The 17,789-nt window shown below is 38.5% G+C and overlaps 1 protein-coding gene across 1 annotated transcript in view; it reads right to left on the bottom strand.

Annotated features, from left to right (window-relative positions):
* Nucleotides 1-14,056: 14,056 nt before the first annotated feature.
* Nucleotides 14,057-17,789, bottom strand: part of LOC127670216 (STAM-binding protein-like) — a 57,619-nt gene continuing 53,886 nt past the window's right edge. Inside the window, exons 4-6 of the mRNA XM_052164629.1 lie at nucleotides 17,297-17,409; nucleotides 16,176-16,275; nucleotides 14,057-14,113 (exon numbers count right to left, since the gene is read on the bottom strand). Coding sequence (XP_052020589.1) covers nucleotides 14,057-14,113; nucleotides 16,176-16,275; nucleotides 17,297-17,409 — 270 coding nt within the window. The remainder of the gene's footprint in view (nucleotides 14,114-16,175; nucleotides 16,276-17,296; nucleotides 17,410-17,789) is intronic.

The raw sequence follows: 17,789 nt of genomic DNA, 5'->3' as shown, positions 1-17,789 counted from the left end.
TGAACCATCCCCCATAAAAGATAGTTCCAAAAAAAGAAAAAAAGAACAAAATGGCAGTCTGCAGAGTCTCAGCAGGTGCACATTTTATTTCCTTTCCTATCACTGCAGTTTACCTGTCTAGACAACTGTCATGGAGGTTTTTATCCTTCAAAAGAAGCAAATTCACTTGCCTTCATGGGCAGGATAATTTGTTTATAAACATTAATATTTGACTTGCCATATGTTCATTTGCTTTTTTGGGCAGGAAACCCTGTAGCACAGGGTGACATAATAAGTTATATAAGATGATACAGGATTTCTGCTCTACTTTTCACTGGATCTGGATACTGAGATTGCAAAGATTCAGCACCAGCAAGTTTTATGCAGTGCTGAGGACAAATATCAAAACTTTGTGTCTGTTAACCCAGTAATTTACCAACTGAGTTGTACTACGAATTCTGTGTATTTCATTTAATCAGAGCAAAATGCTTCTCATTATTTAAAAATGTGTGTCACAGCAGAACTGAAAAAAATTAGAACACCATAGATGCAAAGTTGTGCTGACTCGTCTAGTTCAGGCCTGTGTTCAAAACTAGGAAAAGAGAGAGAAGAGAGATGAAGACACCAAGAGTGAGAGAGTGAGTAGAATTTTATCTCAGAAATTAAAATAATCTGCACATGATTGGGGTCTGGGATTATGCTGGTTAATATTTTGTCTAACAGAGTCAAACAGGGTGACATTACATATATTATATTCATCTTGCATAATGAAATCATGACCCCCAAACACATGTTCTTTACACTTGCAGTTCCTAAAATTTCAGGGACAATAATATCCAGTCTCAAGGCTGAGGTGAGAAATTGTGCTCATAATGATTGCTTCATGCTGGGGATTTGTGAGAACACATTCTCAGATACTGTAATAGGGTCTCACAAATGAAAAGAATAAGATTCTTTAACAATGAAAATAAATGTATTAGTAAGAAGCCTTTGAGATTGAACAACTCTACACTGACCTGAGCCTTCTGTTCTTTATTTGGGCTATTTTCCAGAGCTCTGTAAAATGTAAAAAGGCCAGAGGCTGAGGCACTGATCCAGGAAGCTTTGCCCTGTAGCAAAGAGGAACTACACCTGTGACAGGGCAGATTCTAAGGTAATAAGTAAGGTTGTGTGTAAGGAAGTTTGAATGTCTGTGAATTTGTAGCCCAGCAAACGTGCCCCTTATACCACAAATACAACATTTTGTTCAGGTAGAATGTAATAGGCATTGGATTTCTGAAACCATACAGAAAACAGGATTGTAAACTAACACAGTAACTCTGCATATATGGTAATGAACAGCAGTAACACAAAGTTGTCCATAATTCTTTCTTTGTTATTAAAGAGCCTGTTATAGTAGTGAGGTAATCTGATTTCTGATGTTACGTTTACTTAGCTTTACTTGAGTTAACAAGTTTTGGATATACATGAGTTTATAGTGTGGATGCTCATATGCACTGCACATGTGTTGGCACTCACTACACATGTGTACACTTGCTAATGTGTAGGGAAGCTGAGGTTGACAAGACTCTCTTCCTTGACTCTCTGTCTTATAAATTAAGCTTGCTGCATTGTCCAGATCAGCTAGCTGCTTGCTCCTAAGTTTCTGTCTGTGCCTCTGAGAGAGAATTACAGGCCAGCTTATATGCCTAAAACTCTGTTCATCTGCAGTACATTATTTACAAGAAAGAGTAATTATGCTGTGTTCTTAGTCACTTTCCATCACAGTGCACCCTTCACATTCGTCTCCACACAGTTTTGTAGTAGTGATTCCCATCAATATGTACTTGGTATGATTTACAACAATATTCAGGAACAATATTCATTATTTTGAATTCAGTCATTTTCTTAAAGTTCTGTATTGAATCTCGAGATTACAAAGTCCTAAAAGGAAAACAATAGACAACCTTCAAATAATGTATTCAGCTATTTCTTCTCATGTGTGCTTGTAAGTTTTTTTCTTAGATCCACATATCTTTTCCTCGGATTCTTCGAGTATTCTCTTTGAAAATAATTCAATTAAAGTAAATGAGTGAAATGTATTTGTTTAAGATTTATATTGCATACTATTTCTCTATAGCATACCATTGTATAAACAATATGCTGTCCCATATTTTAGCATACATTTTCCTACAGGAAAAATATTCTATTTGATTTGGCATGATGAGATTAATGAGCTTACAGGTTTTTTTTTACTGTAACTTATGTCTGTTCTATTTATGACAACATTAGAAACCTATATTACTTGCATCACACTCACAACTTTCTATAAACATCGATCATTTTCTATATGACATGGAAATGATGTCAAGATTGTTATGGAGATAAATACAGTTTCTTTCACATGTTGTTTATTTAAATATAATGTTTATTATGCAATGTAATACGTGTTCCCCTATAAATGAAATTAATTATCTTTCCCTTTTTGCTCTTAGAGTTTGAAGATAAGATTTTCAAAGTCATCTTGAATTCCAGATCTTCTTGGCATAGCTGCCTAAGTGTTGGAATTAAAGGTATGTCCTATCATGTCCATGTGGTGATCCTGTTAAAAATGCAGTGGATTAACTTACTGGGACACTTAGAACATTTAAACAATAAATGTTGATTTTTGTCCACAGTTTAGACATCCAGGAGCAGGTCAGGTGTTCTGAGGCATAGAGATATTGAGGAGAAGATGGAAGTGATGGCAGTTTGTTTGCATGACTGCCTTCATATTGAGGCTTGATTGTAGCTGTAGAGTCTAAGCTTACTACAGGGCTTCTTGGGAGGCCTTGATTCTTAGAGGCTTGCAGCAGAGTTCTTCCCTACCATCCCAGGCAGACATATTCCCATATTCTTTTCAACTACATGTTTCCTTTCCTACCATCAGGGTAAACTGAGGTACAGTGTCTTTCATAACCTAAAATCATCATTTTTGCCATATGCTGTCAGATACACAAGGCTGCAGTACAGTGCTCGAAGGAACTACATAATCAGTACTCAACATTCTGTCATCTGCTTCCACACTGTACAGTTTAGTTCATTATGACAAGAATCCATATCACTTGCCATTCTGTGCCAGTGCCTAGGAGTCTGTCACTAACTGTGGCTTAGACCACAGCAGGAGAGTTTCATTTTGCTTAGAGTTTGAACTGACACAGCCCATCTTGGTTTAGGAGGTATGGGTCAGCTAGCCACGTTACATCTACTCATGAATCAGAGAGGGATGAAAGGCAGTGCTCAGCTTATTTTTTCCTTTTTAATCTGTCAAGGATCACAGCCCTTGAGAGCATGGACCCACATTCAGGGTGTGTTTTCTCTCCCCAGATAAGCTTTCCTGAAAACATACTGAAAGATATACCTAAAGATATGTTTCTATGGTAATTTTAAATTCACTCAAGTTGATAGTTGATATTTACCATTGTAGAAGATATTGAAGAGTTACTAGTCAGTGACAATTCTGAAATTATATTTAGCCACAATTAACTACTTCGAAGAGGCTGAAATTCCACCCTTACATCTTATTACTAAGGCCTTAGGCATACCTGTATAGAACTCTACTCTAGATGTTTCCAATATCATAAGAAAAGAAGCTACATATATTTAGCAATCATATAGCCTGCTATATTAATAAGTATGTTTGCTGTCCAAGTTATAGGGAAATGACGTCATCTCATAATTGTGCTTCCCATTATGACACTGGCTAGATTAACTGATTAGTCATATAATCAATGTTTGCTATTTTTGAGAAGGCATTACTCTTATCCATATAAATTTGAGCTACTTAAATAAAAATAATTCTCATTTTATAAAACTTTGAAGTTTGTTAGAAATAAAAATTCCTGATCAAATATGAAAAAGAAGATAATGAAAAGAAATCCTGTATGCCGGAACATGATTTTTAGCCCTGCCTCTTGTAAGGCAGGAGGAGGGAGATCAACCCAGGTCTGAGACTGTCTTGACACAATAGTGAGATCATGTTGCAAAGCTAATGATATAAACTCCAAGGAAAGTGGTTAAAAAATGATTGCATATTGAAGCTCCATGTCCATAGAAAGATCTTAAAGTCTTAGAGGATGGCCATTCCATTGCAGATAGACACCATGAAATTATGGAAGGGAAAACAATATGATCCTTAACGCCTTTCCCATAAGCTACCAGTCAGCACACACTCCCTTTCCTCAACTTCAACCATTGTTGCATCTTCATTTTAAATGCATGTACAATCATAACTGGTTGTTTCTCTTTCACATTTCCTTTTTAATTAGGTGTTTTCTTTATTTACATTTCAAATGTTATCTCCTTTCTACATTTCACCTCCCCAAACGCCCTATTCTCTATCCCCTCACCCTGCTCACTAACCCACCCACTCACATTACTCTTACTACATCACCTACACTGGGGCAATGATCCATTACAGGTCCAAGTGCCTCTCCTCTCATTGATATCCAACCAGACCATCCTCTCCTTGTGTACTCTTTGGTTGGTGGTTAAATAGCTGAAAGCTCTGAGGGTACTTGTCAGTTAATATCATTGTTCCTCCTATGGGGATGCAAACCCCTACAGCTCCTTGGGACCTTTCTCTAGCTCCTCCATTGGGCACCCTTTGCTCAGTTCAATGGTTGGTTGAGAGAATCCCCCACTGTATTTGTAAGGTACTGGCAAGGCCTCTCACGAGACTGCTATATCAGGCTCCTGTCAGCTAGCACTGTTGTCATGCACAATAGTGTCTGTGTTTGGTAACTGTATATGGAATGGATTCCTATTTGGGGGCAATCTCTGTAAGGTCATTCATTCCCTCTCTGCTCCACACTTTGTTTCTAGTCTTTGATTGCTGCTTCCTGGTATTGTTGTTGTTAAAAGTGGAGTTATGTAAGTGAGGTAACCCAGACTCAAAAGGTGAATCATGGTATGCACTCACTAATAAGTGGATATTAACCTAGAAAACTGGAATACCCAAAACATAATCCACACATCAAATGAGGTACAAGAAGAAAGGAGGAGTGGCCCCTGGTTCTGGAAAGACTCAGTGAAACAGTATTCAGCAAAACCAGAACGGGGAAGTGGGAAGGGGTGGGTGGGAGGACAGGGGAAGAGAAGGGGGCTTGCGGGACTTTCGGGGAGTGGGGGGGCTAGAAAAGGGGAAATCATTTGAAATGTAAATAAATTATATCGAATAATAAAAAAAAAGTGGAGTTATGTTTATGTGGCTACCGTCTTATTGGTCTGTTAATGGAAGATTACATTATTGCTTTTTCTAGTGTAGTTTCCATCATTCTGTTGGAGTTTTCTATGTATTATTCTTTGAAGGGCTGGATTTGTGGAAAAATATTGTATAAATTTGGTTTTGTCATGGAATATCTTGATTTCTTCATTACGGTAATTGAGAATTTTGCTGCATAGAGTAGTCTAGGCTTTATTTGTGTTCTCTTAGGGTCTGAATGAGATCTGTCCTGGACCTTCTAGGTTTCATTGTGTCTGGCAAGAAGTCTGGTGTAATTCTGATAGGTCTGTATTTATTGTTTTTTTTAGAATATACTTAATATTTTAATTGAGGATACATGATTAAATTACATAAAATTTGGTCTATTAACACCACAAATAAGAAAAGTAAAACAAAATATAATGTAAACAAATGCAAAACAGAACAAGGTAAATATGTAAGAAATAAAAATAATGGTACTTATTAAAACTACATTACAAGGAATATTAAATGTGGTCACATTATTCTTTACAAACATAAAGCTTTCCTGATCTATGAAAAAGAAAGTTCTCATAATACATTGTCTATAAGAAACATAGGGTAAAGGGTTCTGGAAGGATGTACCAAGTTGACAGTGAAAGACACAAAAATGAACTAGGGCAGCTACATCAGTTTCAGACAAAGTGGATGTCATTAATATAATAAATTGTCATTACTTAAATAGGGTTTGTAACATAAATGCTTTTCTTACATTTTGAAGGTTTACAGTTCCAAGATGGAGTCACTGGAAGTGTTGAGTTCACAATCTCACTTATGCATGGCAGCTTCTTGCTGTCTTTCTACAACCATGAAACGAGTTCCTTGTCCCTCTCTGGACTGTTATTGGAGGGAAAGTGACCCAGAAGTGACATCACTGCTGGAATCCCAGCTCTCTCCTGGCAGGCTGTGCTCAGAGGGCAATGAAACCACCCAGCTCCAGGGTGCAGATGGTGAGTGGAAGGATCCTTTCCCAGATGCTCTACTCATCTTATGTCCTGTGACTCTCCCACAGTTCTTATTTTAGATTCGCTGTCTTTATCCATTTGTTACCCTATGTTCTAACAAGGAGTCTTGGAAAGGCTCCTATTCTCCCACCATTATAGTACTTTGAACTTTGAACCAGAAGTTATCTGTGATCCCAATATGAAATACCATTCTCAATATCCATTCACAAAATATTAGACAGTAGTGTGGGCCAACTGCATTTCTAATCAGACAAGTATGAAGTTTTCATTGCCTGTTGACATTTCTGGGATCTGAAGTGTTTGTCACTACTTATAGTATTACCCTTGCACTCAAAATCAGCCTGCAACTACATGCGTTCCAGAAGCAGTCTGTTCTGAACAGCCGCTCTAAAAATCAATCTGTCTATAAAAATCCAGCCTTGCTAAGGGTAATGGCAGCATTGGCATTTCTTTCCCTAGCTGAATGAGAGAACGGAGGCCTTCAGTGTCCAATTCTTTAAAGAAAGTAAATATACACATATTAGAAGCTCCAAATGCATCATTATTTATATCTTTACATTTTACATTTTTTACCATTTTAAAAGGTACAGTGAAGTCATTAATTGAATATATATTATGTTCAGGAACTTTCCCCCTGTGCCCATGTCCTCAAGGATCTTCCCCGGTTTCTCATGCATCTGATGGGAAAAAATGCAAAGATAGACAATCAGACATTATGCATGCAGAGGGACTGAGATACAGAATGTCTGACAGTGCATGCAGAGGGACTGAGATACAGAATGTCTGACAGACAGACACACACACACACAGAGAGAAAAGAGATAGAGGCAGAAAGAGAGAGAGACAGAGACAGAAAGAGTCAGAGACAGAGAGACAGAAAGAGAGAAAGAGCAGCACCCAACTCCATATGAGATTTCTCCATTAAATACCCCTCCGCAGAGCTCAAGGAATCCTGAAGTAGAAAAATAAGAATAAATAATATACATACCATAGGATAGACTAGACACAAGGAGAACAAAGCCTTCTAAGTCAACTGATCAAAACTTATTTGTACACACAGACGGTGAGGCAGCAGACATTGGGTGTATTGGTGTGTGCAAAGTCTTCCCAAAACCTATCTTTCAGTTTAGTATTTTATAGGACTCCTGAATGTGTAAAAATATGTCTCAGTTTCTTGAGCTCTTTTCTTCTGTTGGTTTGCCAAACCTTACTTTGTTGAGCTTTTCTGTGTGGTAACCTAAGTTTCATTCTTAAATTCAATATACAGATCTAAAAGTAACCACCTTCCTGAAATTATCTGCTGACCTCCAACCATTTATCCCTTTATGATCAATATCGAACACACAAACAAACAAATGTGAAGTATCTTAGGTGAGGGTTAGATAGATGCTTTAGTGATTAAGAGCAAGCACTACTCTTTCAGAAGACCCGAGTGTAGTTTTTAGTACTTCATAAGCTGGCTCACAACCATGAAAGTAGAAGGTAACATAAAGCAACATCTGAAATTGTCTTGTGACCTTCACATTTGCATGCTGTGTGCACATATCCATCCATTGTTCAGGTGACATCCCTTACTGTATATGAAGGTGCATCTCTGTATTTTCAATTGTTAAATCTGTACTGATAAAGAGCTAAGTGATGGCAGGAGTTTGATACTGTCGTTTCTGAACCATCACTGTGCTTTAGATTTTAAATTTTGCTGATTTAAAGTTTGCTGACTTTGCTCAAAACATGAATGTCATTGCCTGATGGCAATCCAAGAGATATTCTGGCACTGTCTTACTGCTAATTGCTAATTATAATTATCTGACAGCCAATAGAAAGGTCAAAACTACTGGGATTGACCAGGGCAGGAGACAGACAGAGGGGACAAAAGCAGATGCAGGAATATGAAAAAATACTGATGGAAGCAGAAGATAGGGAACAGAGCTGTAAACAGTGAGAACCAAATGGGTAGGTAGATTGTTGTACAACTTGAAGTAAGTTGAAATGAGCTCTCCCATCAAAATGCCTACAGCTTTGACCTATACAGAAATCTATGTTTTATTTATGCTGTAAGCTGCTCTGTGAAAAGCCCTGTTTTCACCTATGCTCACAACAATACACACCTGCAAAACAGTATGTGATGCAGCTTCTTGGGTGTATGGATGATTAAACTGATGGACAATCTCATGGTTTCCTACACAGAGGAATCCAGAGAAACTTCCATCCCTCTTCCAAACACAATTGACCTTCCTGCCTAACAAGTGTAGCCCAGCCTTCTCACATTTCTCTCTTGCTCACATACCCTTTGAGCCTTGGTAACAGGCTCTCAGGGCAGCAATAGAGCCCCTGAGAACAAAGTCTTTGATTTATTGCTTGTGCTGTATGCATAGAGGCAGAGAAGGCCCACACAGAACTAAGTACACATGTATGAATGCTCACATCTACAAGCATAATCTCTCACTCATGGAGACCCTCATCTCTGTACATACTCATGTATCACACACAATTGGAGAAACCTCCCATGACAGAGAGGCACATGTAGACACACATACTGCAGAATGTTTGTTTACAATTGTATAGCCATTTACTCTACTGTACACTTGAGAAACTGCCCTGAGTCACCATGAAACCAGACTTGTATGTTAGTTCATGATAACTGTGGCATCCACTGCTTCCTCCTTTTCCTGGACTTCCATCAACCACTGTTTAATCATGTTCTCTTTCAGATATCTCTGGATAAAATAGCTAATGGTCCTGGAATGCAAACTGTATGACCAGTGTGGTGGCCAATTTTTCAGCCTTTTACATCTATCAAGATAGCAGTGTCAGTGATGGAGGTAGATGCATAGTGCTCTCACAAGCCAGAGAGGGGAGAGGCATTTAACAGAAAGCAACAGGCATGCCACTTACTTCATTCAGCTTAGAATCTCTGTCTCCTCAGTTGGCTCCAGTCAGTCTGTGGAGAACTTCATCCCTCTGCTCCCTCGGAATCTCTCTTGACCAATTAAAGGTAAGTTGTCTAAGAGACATGGCAACACAGCTTGTGAGCAATGAGTATTTCTTTATGGTCACCTGTCCCTTTGCCTAACTGTGAAGTATCTTTTAGCCTCTGGTTCCTATATTGATGATTTGTGAGGTTTGGTTCTCCAGAACTTGAGCATGCTATATTAGTAACTCAGGCCTAAATAGAACATCAACATCACTGTCACTCAAACCTCACTGAAGCTGAGGCAAGAAAATCATATGGCCAGCCTGCCTTATATGGAAATTCTACCTCAAAAAATGCATGATTGTCATTCAGAAATGTCACTGTACCTGACATCTCATAGACTACAAATGCCTCTTACTATGCTAACAGGAAAATGTCAGCAGCAAGGAGGATAAACTGCTCTTTAAGTGTGTTAATGAAATCACCTGAGAGGTTCTTTGCTTGTTGATGGAGAATCACCAAAATATCAACACATTCCTCCTCTCCTCTCTAGAATTGCCTTTACTTTCGATCAGGTCTAACTATGTAAACCAAACTACCTAGATGTCTTGGTATATTTCTATCTCTATCCCAAGAAGCAGGACTTGAGATGTCTTCTGGGTGACTTACCTGATTAAACAATAGGAAAAATGGCAAGATTTCCTATCTTCCAGTATCTCCAACAGTTCTTCAACTTGTAGCCAAAAGGTCTCCCCAGAAAACACATTCAGAGTCTAAAACATAAATACTATTATTCTTTCTCTGGTTCAAATTAAGGAGAGCTAATGGATGAGTAGGAAGTCCTTACCCAACTTGTTAAAATGCTCCATGTTCTCCTTCTCTTGCTGTCCTGGGTTTTTCAGGGACTTTAAGCTTCCCCTAGAACTCCACACTCTCTACTTCCCTATGGGTTCTCTGCCTGATCCCCCACCCGACATCCCCCACCCCTTGGTACATGCATCAAGACTGAGGAAATCCAGGCAGGCTCTTGAGCAGGTAAATGCTTATAGAGTTCTACGTTTAAGGATTTCTATTTCTTTTGTTTCTCAGAAGACTTTGTGCATGTGAATTTTTGGTCTATATGTATGTATATGAATTCATTACTAGAGCCAAGGTTACCCAAGAAAATTAGGAATTGAGTAGAGAACTTATGAGCAAACATATGGGAGATGAGATCAAATAGGATCCATATTGAATGACTTTTTTTGGAATGAGCCATGTCTGGATCCTCATGCACTGTCCATAAATTAATTTGTACTCTGCAGAGCATTGGAGATCAGAATACTTTGTGTCCTCCTCATGTTTTGATCTAGGAACATTTACAAGTGATGACCTGGCCCCTCAGCCTAGTCCTGTACTTCGAATACCACCTTACTTACAACTCTGCACTGGCTAGCAGCAAGTCGGTCTGGGGATTGGGTTGTGTCTATGTGTACAGGGCCAGCTGTGATATGGAAAGACCTAAACTGTGTCTTCACTTAGACCAACAAGCAAGGAGAGGTGAGAATAATAGGGAAGGATCTAATAGGAGAAGTGAAGAAAAAGTGTGTGTCTGGGACAGATGTGGAATGGAATGTAAGCATTGCAAAAAGGATGCTTAGAGATTCACTTTCTGTCCTCATCTAGGCACAGACATGTAAAGGGACCAGTGGTAAGAAAACCTCGTGCTGTAGTAATGGAACAGTTTTCAGTGTGGCATCCTTATATGATGCATTTGCTGAGTGCGGACTTGTGGAAATAATTGAGAGTTCATTATTCTCAGATAGCAATGGTTAGTGAGACCCTAGCTGCTCTTACGGATCCAATAGGAATCACCCTGTCCACAGGCTTCAATATCCAAGCTGGAGACCATGAATCTTAAGTTAAAGGGAGGACCCTCTGCAGTGAACACTTGCAGTTTGTTTCAGCAACTGATGATTGTGTTCAAAAAATTCAGTCCCAGGAGTGAGAAAGTCACCTTGTACTTTTATTCAGTGAAGCCCGAAGCTACATAAACAATATAAGCTAGTACTATTTCTCTTGGTTACATACCAGAAGTAGATGGTAAGAACCTACTGTTGAAGAAACCACAGTTCAGTTTTGGTCCATAGAGAAATGAACTGAGTCTGGCAGACATCTGACTGCTGCATTGCATTCTCTGTGAAGTGTGGTGCTATACATGGGAGAGAAGTCATGTTCTGACTACTAGTGGATTTTATCTGCTATTATTCTAACGTGCTTGGTAGGATATGCCTACAGATTCAATCATGACAGTCTTGCTATAACAGTAACCAAAACGGTCTGGTTAAAATTTTGGCCATTAGACAAGATGAAATCCATACCTAGATCTTTAACCTGGTCCTAAACCCACACTCTGGTACATAACAGATCATGAAAAGACATACTGCTGTCCTTTTGGACATACTTTCAAACTGCTTCCTCAATGTGTCCATGTTCATAGATTAGTGCTACTTTTCCCAAAGGTCAGAGAAACAACTTTTGCAGGGTGATGTGTTAAGGTATAGACTAATTTACTCTCATTGGTTTTTTATTATTATTACTTGTATTTGTACTACTCTAATTATCCTTATCATTACTATCATTACTACTATTATTATTAATATTATTATTTAGACGTATACCTATTTCCTTAATTACCTCGAGTTGCTGAGAGCAAATGTTAAGTGTTTGACCCCAAATGAGACATTTAAATCACACAAATACACACCAGACCTAACTACTCAGAGACCATGGTATAACATGACCTAGAAACAGTATAAAAGGTGGAAAATAGGAGGAGCGCTTTGAAAACGTCTGTTCTGGACAGGATAAGCCATTGCACTCATAAAAACCCAGCAACTGTGTTTACTTGCACTATACCTTTAAAAAGTGAAGCCCTTACAGCATGCTATCATACATATTAAAGAAGCTCCTAGTCCAGCTTTACAAGAACAGCTAATAATATCAAGTGTTTTGGGTATGAGGAGTCATTTTTCTTTAGGGGTATAGAGAGAAGAATTTTTCCAGCATCCATGGGACACCACAGGGAAGACATGCAACACACCTGATTGAACACAGCAGGTTTTATGTTTTTTGTTTTTGTTTTTGTTTTTAAATGTTACATGTCCCTTGGCTTCCAGGGACAAGGACCTTAGCACCATGCCTGACAAGCAGAGTTTGATCATGGAATCTAACATAGTAGTAGAAAATACCTGATGCCTTCAAGTGCTCCTGAACTCGAGAGAACCTCTAGCATATGTCCTCTAGAAGCAAAACAATAAACACATATACAGAAACACACACACACACACACATACACACACACACAGAGAGAGAGAGAGAGAGAGAGAGAGAGAGAGAGAGAGAGAGAGAGAGAGAAAGAGAGAGAGAGAGACAGAGAAAGAGACAGAGAGAGAAAATAAATGTACATTTAAAGGAGACATGATAGTTGGAGAGATTTTTCTTTTTAAATTGGATTCTGTGCAATATGAGGGAAACATCAATGTGTTGTGATTAGCTTCACTTCTGAACAGGACCAAAGTCAGGAGCATTGAGTAGAATAGTTGACCACCCACAGGTCATAGTGAGCTTCTTTCTGCCAGTATGCCACCAGCAGTGAGTTTGTCCTGCCATCTCTTGTTGAGGACAGTATCTTTGTGTGAGGTGAATGCAAGTACTAGTCTCATTGATTAGGTCATTAAGAATTCAGGGAAGTCACATGCTGTAGGAACCATGTTCAGGCGAGCACATTACTCTGTGTAGGTCAGACAGATTTCCCTGGTGTATTGTCTTGTGTTTTGTGGCAAGATTTTTCAGTCAGCAGTATATCCATCAGGACAACTTGGTTGTAGGACTGGACAAACTGGAGCAGGTGACATGGTGTATGAGGAGTGGAGAAAGTCTTCCTCATCTTATTTATGTTCTATAAACGTGACAAATTCCACAGGGCTGTAGTCATCTTCTCTTGTCTTCCAGGGTTTGAGAGGTGGTCACTTTGTTACCAAAGTTCTTTTCACATCTGTGATGAACTGAAGATTCAATATGCAGTGAACATCACAGTACAAAGTCAGCACTTTAATGGTGTAAGCCTGACACAGCATCATCAAAGGTTCTTCAGGGAGCCTAGCAGAAACACACATCCCTAGGATATTTTCTGGAAAATACATCTTTTTCGGTTTTCCATGATGTTGCAGTACCAGACTATAATAATCTCATGTAGGGAGACATCATATCATGCCGTTTGTACTAGAAACTCAATACCGATGGTCGACTGATTTCAGATTAAAGTCAATCCAAAAGCAATGAAGTTTCTATTGAGTCAGAAAATTCTTTTTTGTCTTCATTAATCCATTTCTCTCAGAGCAACATTCTGAGTAGATGAAAAATGTAGGCTGATGTCTGGGACCTTTGAGATGATTCCCCTCTGCAGTTGGTTAGTGAGTCTTGGAATTATAATCTGTCCCACATCTACCCTGTGACAGATGATGCAGACCAGTTTTGGGTGTACTGAATCCTTATATACAATGTATGCTCATGGTTCATGGCCAAAAATATTGTCTTAAGCTCTTAATAAATGTTTTATAACAAAATCAATTTCTAATTGTTATGAACTCCTAATACACTATCCTAACTTTAAATAAACCTCATATAGAAAAGATAGGTTTTCTTTTGGCCACCAAGTATAACCATCCAGACTGGTACACATACATGATGTAGATTAAACATTCAAGAGATAGAAGCAACATGTATAACATATTGAACATAACAGATATGTATACCACCCTACATACATACATATAACACATTCATATGTATAAAACACTCAGAGAGAGAGACATACATGTGTACAAGTACTCATGCATACACACACACACACACACACACACACACACTCACAACTGAAGGTGTTTGGGATTTGACTCATCTCAAATCTGTGACAGTCACCATGATGTTCCGGGTGGTGACATGACTGCAGTCCTGCAATTGGAGAAAAGGAAACGTGGATAAGTCGTGGTAAGCTCCAATTTTGAAACAACTTATACTTTTTATATTATAGCAAAGGAAAGTCTCATGTGATCTAGTCTACACTATATATCCTAGAGAGCACAGACCAATCTTGGTGTTAAACTCCTGACACCTGCTCTCCAGTACTGTATTATAGGAAAGCAGCACTTAGCAGATTCCAGAAGTGGAAATGCTGGGAACTGAATAGAGAGCCTAGAGTTTAAAACACAAGCAATCTCACTGCATAGCCCTGTCCCAATCCTCTAATGTAAAAAGCTAACTGTAGAGCAATAATTGTCATCTTAGACGTGAGATTATCTTGTTGGTGGCAGCTATGGGAAAGGGGCTGGGACCCAGTACTCCTCCCTAGTTCTCCTCATGATCAGAGTCAGTGTGTCACCATATATCTTGGCACATATTTTTCAGAGTCACTTGCAAAATATTGCCTTATTAAAAGGATCAGTAAGTCTAGTGTATTATTGGAGTCATTGTATAAATCAGATGATAAAAGTTATCTAATAGTCTTTGAGGGATGCTTAAATATGGCCTACAAAAACATGAGGAGTAATCAGTATGACTCAGTTTGGCGACATAGTGTCAGATAGCTTTAAACTCATGATTCACCTGCTATAGCTGTCCTGCTGCTGGCTTTGTCAGTATGCTTTACGTTGGCCAGAAATAGAAAGTGTTGTTGCAACTTGGAACCTTGGGATTAGATTTCTAGGCATTTTTTTTTATAATCATGCAATCTCTTTCAACTTTGCAATACTTAACATTGTTATATTACAAGACAGAGCTATGCAGTTTAGAACACATCTGTTCGGATCTTCTTCCTCCCATCTGACTGAAAAATGTTCTCTGCTTTTGATCCATGAGAGTACTCAACTGGGAACAAGGGAGATGATAAAATGTGCAACAGAATCCACTGATCTTATACGGAAGCAGGCACTGCACAATCACCTGACTCCAGATCTAGGACATCTGACAAACTCTTCTCAGCACTAAAGGTACTGAACCCACAGATAACAGGCTTAAAGTGAAAATGGTATCCGCTTTCACTAGTCTACACAATGATGGTACAGAAAGAAACATAGAAATATACATGTTTTACAAAAAAAATCTTAAATTTTATTAGGTCTTAATTTTTGTTATAATCAAGAGTATAATGCTTTATATACATACATGTATTATGACACATATAAAGCACACATACACAGAGAGACAGAGACAGAAAGACAGACTGACTCTTGGAATTAGCAGTCTGATATAGGATCTATGTTTAGTTTGGATCTCTGTGACTGAATTTCTGGTTCTTATATATTTTATGGGACAGGTTCTGGTCCTTTCACTATGTTGCTACATTTCCTTTGAATCTAAACTCAATGGAAGAGCCCTGGCTGATATGCAATAAAGTGAAAGAATCTTGCTATCTGGGGCTGATCTGACACACAGAGATCTGATCATACTAAGTGTGTGACCAGAGAAAATAATATGGGAGAAGAAACTACCTCCCTAGAGAGTTAGAACCATACTCTTCCAGACAAAATTCCTGGTCAAAATTTGCATAATTAACATATCTTGCATATTTTCCATTTGCATTCAGATCGCTGACTGGGAGTTAGTTAATGACATTGATAAAGCATTAAATAAGCTAATGGATTTAATACTTTGTTCTTTTCCTCATGTTACTGGGGATAGAATTCAGAGCCTCAAGCATGCTGCTCTCACACTCTGACCCTGAAGTACACTCAAGTTTTGCTTCCTTAATCTTATCTTGATGTTATTAGTTACCCCAGATATCAGGTTTGAGGGACAGAAAGGACTAGCATCTCAGAGACAGTCAATGACTAGATTTCAAATATGAGAAAACTTATATCCACTGATAACTGCATCCTAGATATTTGGTTATTGTGAATTGTTAAGAAGAGGGTGGTGAAGATGAACTGCCAGGAGGGTAAGGAAAAAATGATGAACCCAATCAGCACTGTGTCCTGCTTGAAAACACGGCCTTGATTACTTGTACAAAGATACATACACAGAAGAGAGCTGTGTCCTGTCTGTGGGTGTGGAACCCTCTCCGTGGACAATCAGATATTTCTTGTAGTCCAATAGGTGTCAGTGTGAAAATTCCAGTTCTGAAATGAGAAAAGGCAGACACAGTTGCACACATTTGCCTCCAAGTCCTAGTTTCCTCTGTCTCTCTTTTCTACCTTTCTCTCTACCGTTTTCTTTTGTTTGTTTTCTTTTACTCATTTCTCTCTTTTTCTTAGATGTCTCTTTTTTCTTATGTGTCTCTCCCTCTTTCTCTTTTACCGTCTCATCTCTCTCAAAACCTCCTATCTCTCTTCTCGTCTTCTTTGAACAGTGTTTCCCTTCTATTTTAGTAACTGCGGACTATGTCTGCCTATTGTAATTGATCATGGTCCACGCTGTCCTCCTCCTAGACCTTGACATCCATGTCCTAGTTTTAATTATCCACTAGTTTCTTAGTGTTTCTCCTTTCTTTTTTCTTTGATGTCTTTCCCCCTTATCTTCCATCTACACTTTCTTATTTATTTATTCATTCATTCATTTATTCACTTTCCTTCCTTTTGTCATATATAAGCATCTCTGTCTCTCTGTCTCTGGATCCCTTTCTTGCACGATAATCTAAGTGGGCAGAGGAAGTCAACAGTAGAAATATGTAGGAAGAACAACGTAGCAATGAGTTAGGTCTGTTTAAACCAATAAATTTGAGGCAGAAGGGACAAAATTCTAAAACCAGAGCAATCTTATTCCTGTAGCACATCAAGTGTACAAAAATATTATAAAAGAAAGCAGGATGATTCATTGCTTGCCCAATACTACCTCTCCTGAAGAATTCAGAATAACACAGCATTGTGAAATAAAAGACATAAAACTCTTATACAGTGTTTTCTGTGGAATTTGTTCAATCTCTGTCTCTTGAGTAAATTTCTTGAGAGGTTGTCTTAGAAAACCAACAGTGGTGTCATCTTATCTTTTAAGAGTGGCTGGTGATCATTAGACTATGCACCTTAAAGGAAGGCTTTCATAGCAATCAATTAAGACATTCTGTACATAGACAATTTTTAAATAGTTTGGAGCCATTGACAATTTTGTAATTCTAAATTCCAGACTTGAATCTCACATACTTACTGTTTATACTTGGGAGCACACACCACAGCTATGGATTCAGGGAGCATCGTTTGGTATGCAAAATGTGTGTGTAGATCTACACTTGACAAAAAGGCTGTCTGGGTTGGATGGGTCTGAGAAGACAAAAGAAGTCAAGAATTGTAAGTTAGCCCAGTCAGCTATGGTTGATCCAGCAAGGAAGGGAGGCCATGGATCATTAACAATCTGTTCTCTCCTGTGATTTCCAAAATCTCTCCATGCAGACCCACATCTGTCATGTGGAAAAGGAAAATTGAACCATCTGCCTGATAATACTATGACTCTTTCCTTTACTTCCCTCCCATTCTCACTGGGCCACCAGATGTAACTACCCATCAGACGAATACATTCATGAGTCCACACTTACAGATAGTAATCACATTTCTGCACAATGAACACAAAGTACTGCTAGAATTGAGGAGGTTCATATATAAAATGGAGGAAGACATGGTGAGTTCAAGAGAGGATTCAATTT

This window comes from Apodemus sylvaticus, chromosome 1 (assembly GCF_947179515.1).
Source record: "Apodemus sylvaticus chromosome 1, mApoSyl1.1, whole genome shotgun sequence".
In the NCBI taxonomy this organism is placed as follows: domain Eukaryota; kingdom Metazoa; phylum Chordata; class Mammalia; order Rodentia; family Muridae; genus Apodemus; species Apodemus sylvaticus.
Note: the sequence above shows the minus strand (reverse complement) of the source record. Positions and strands in the feature narration are given on the sequence as shown.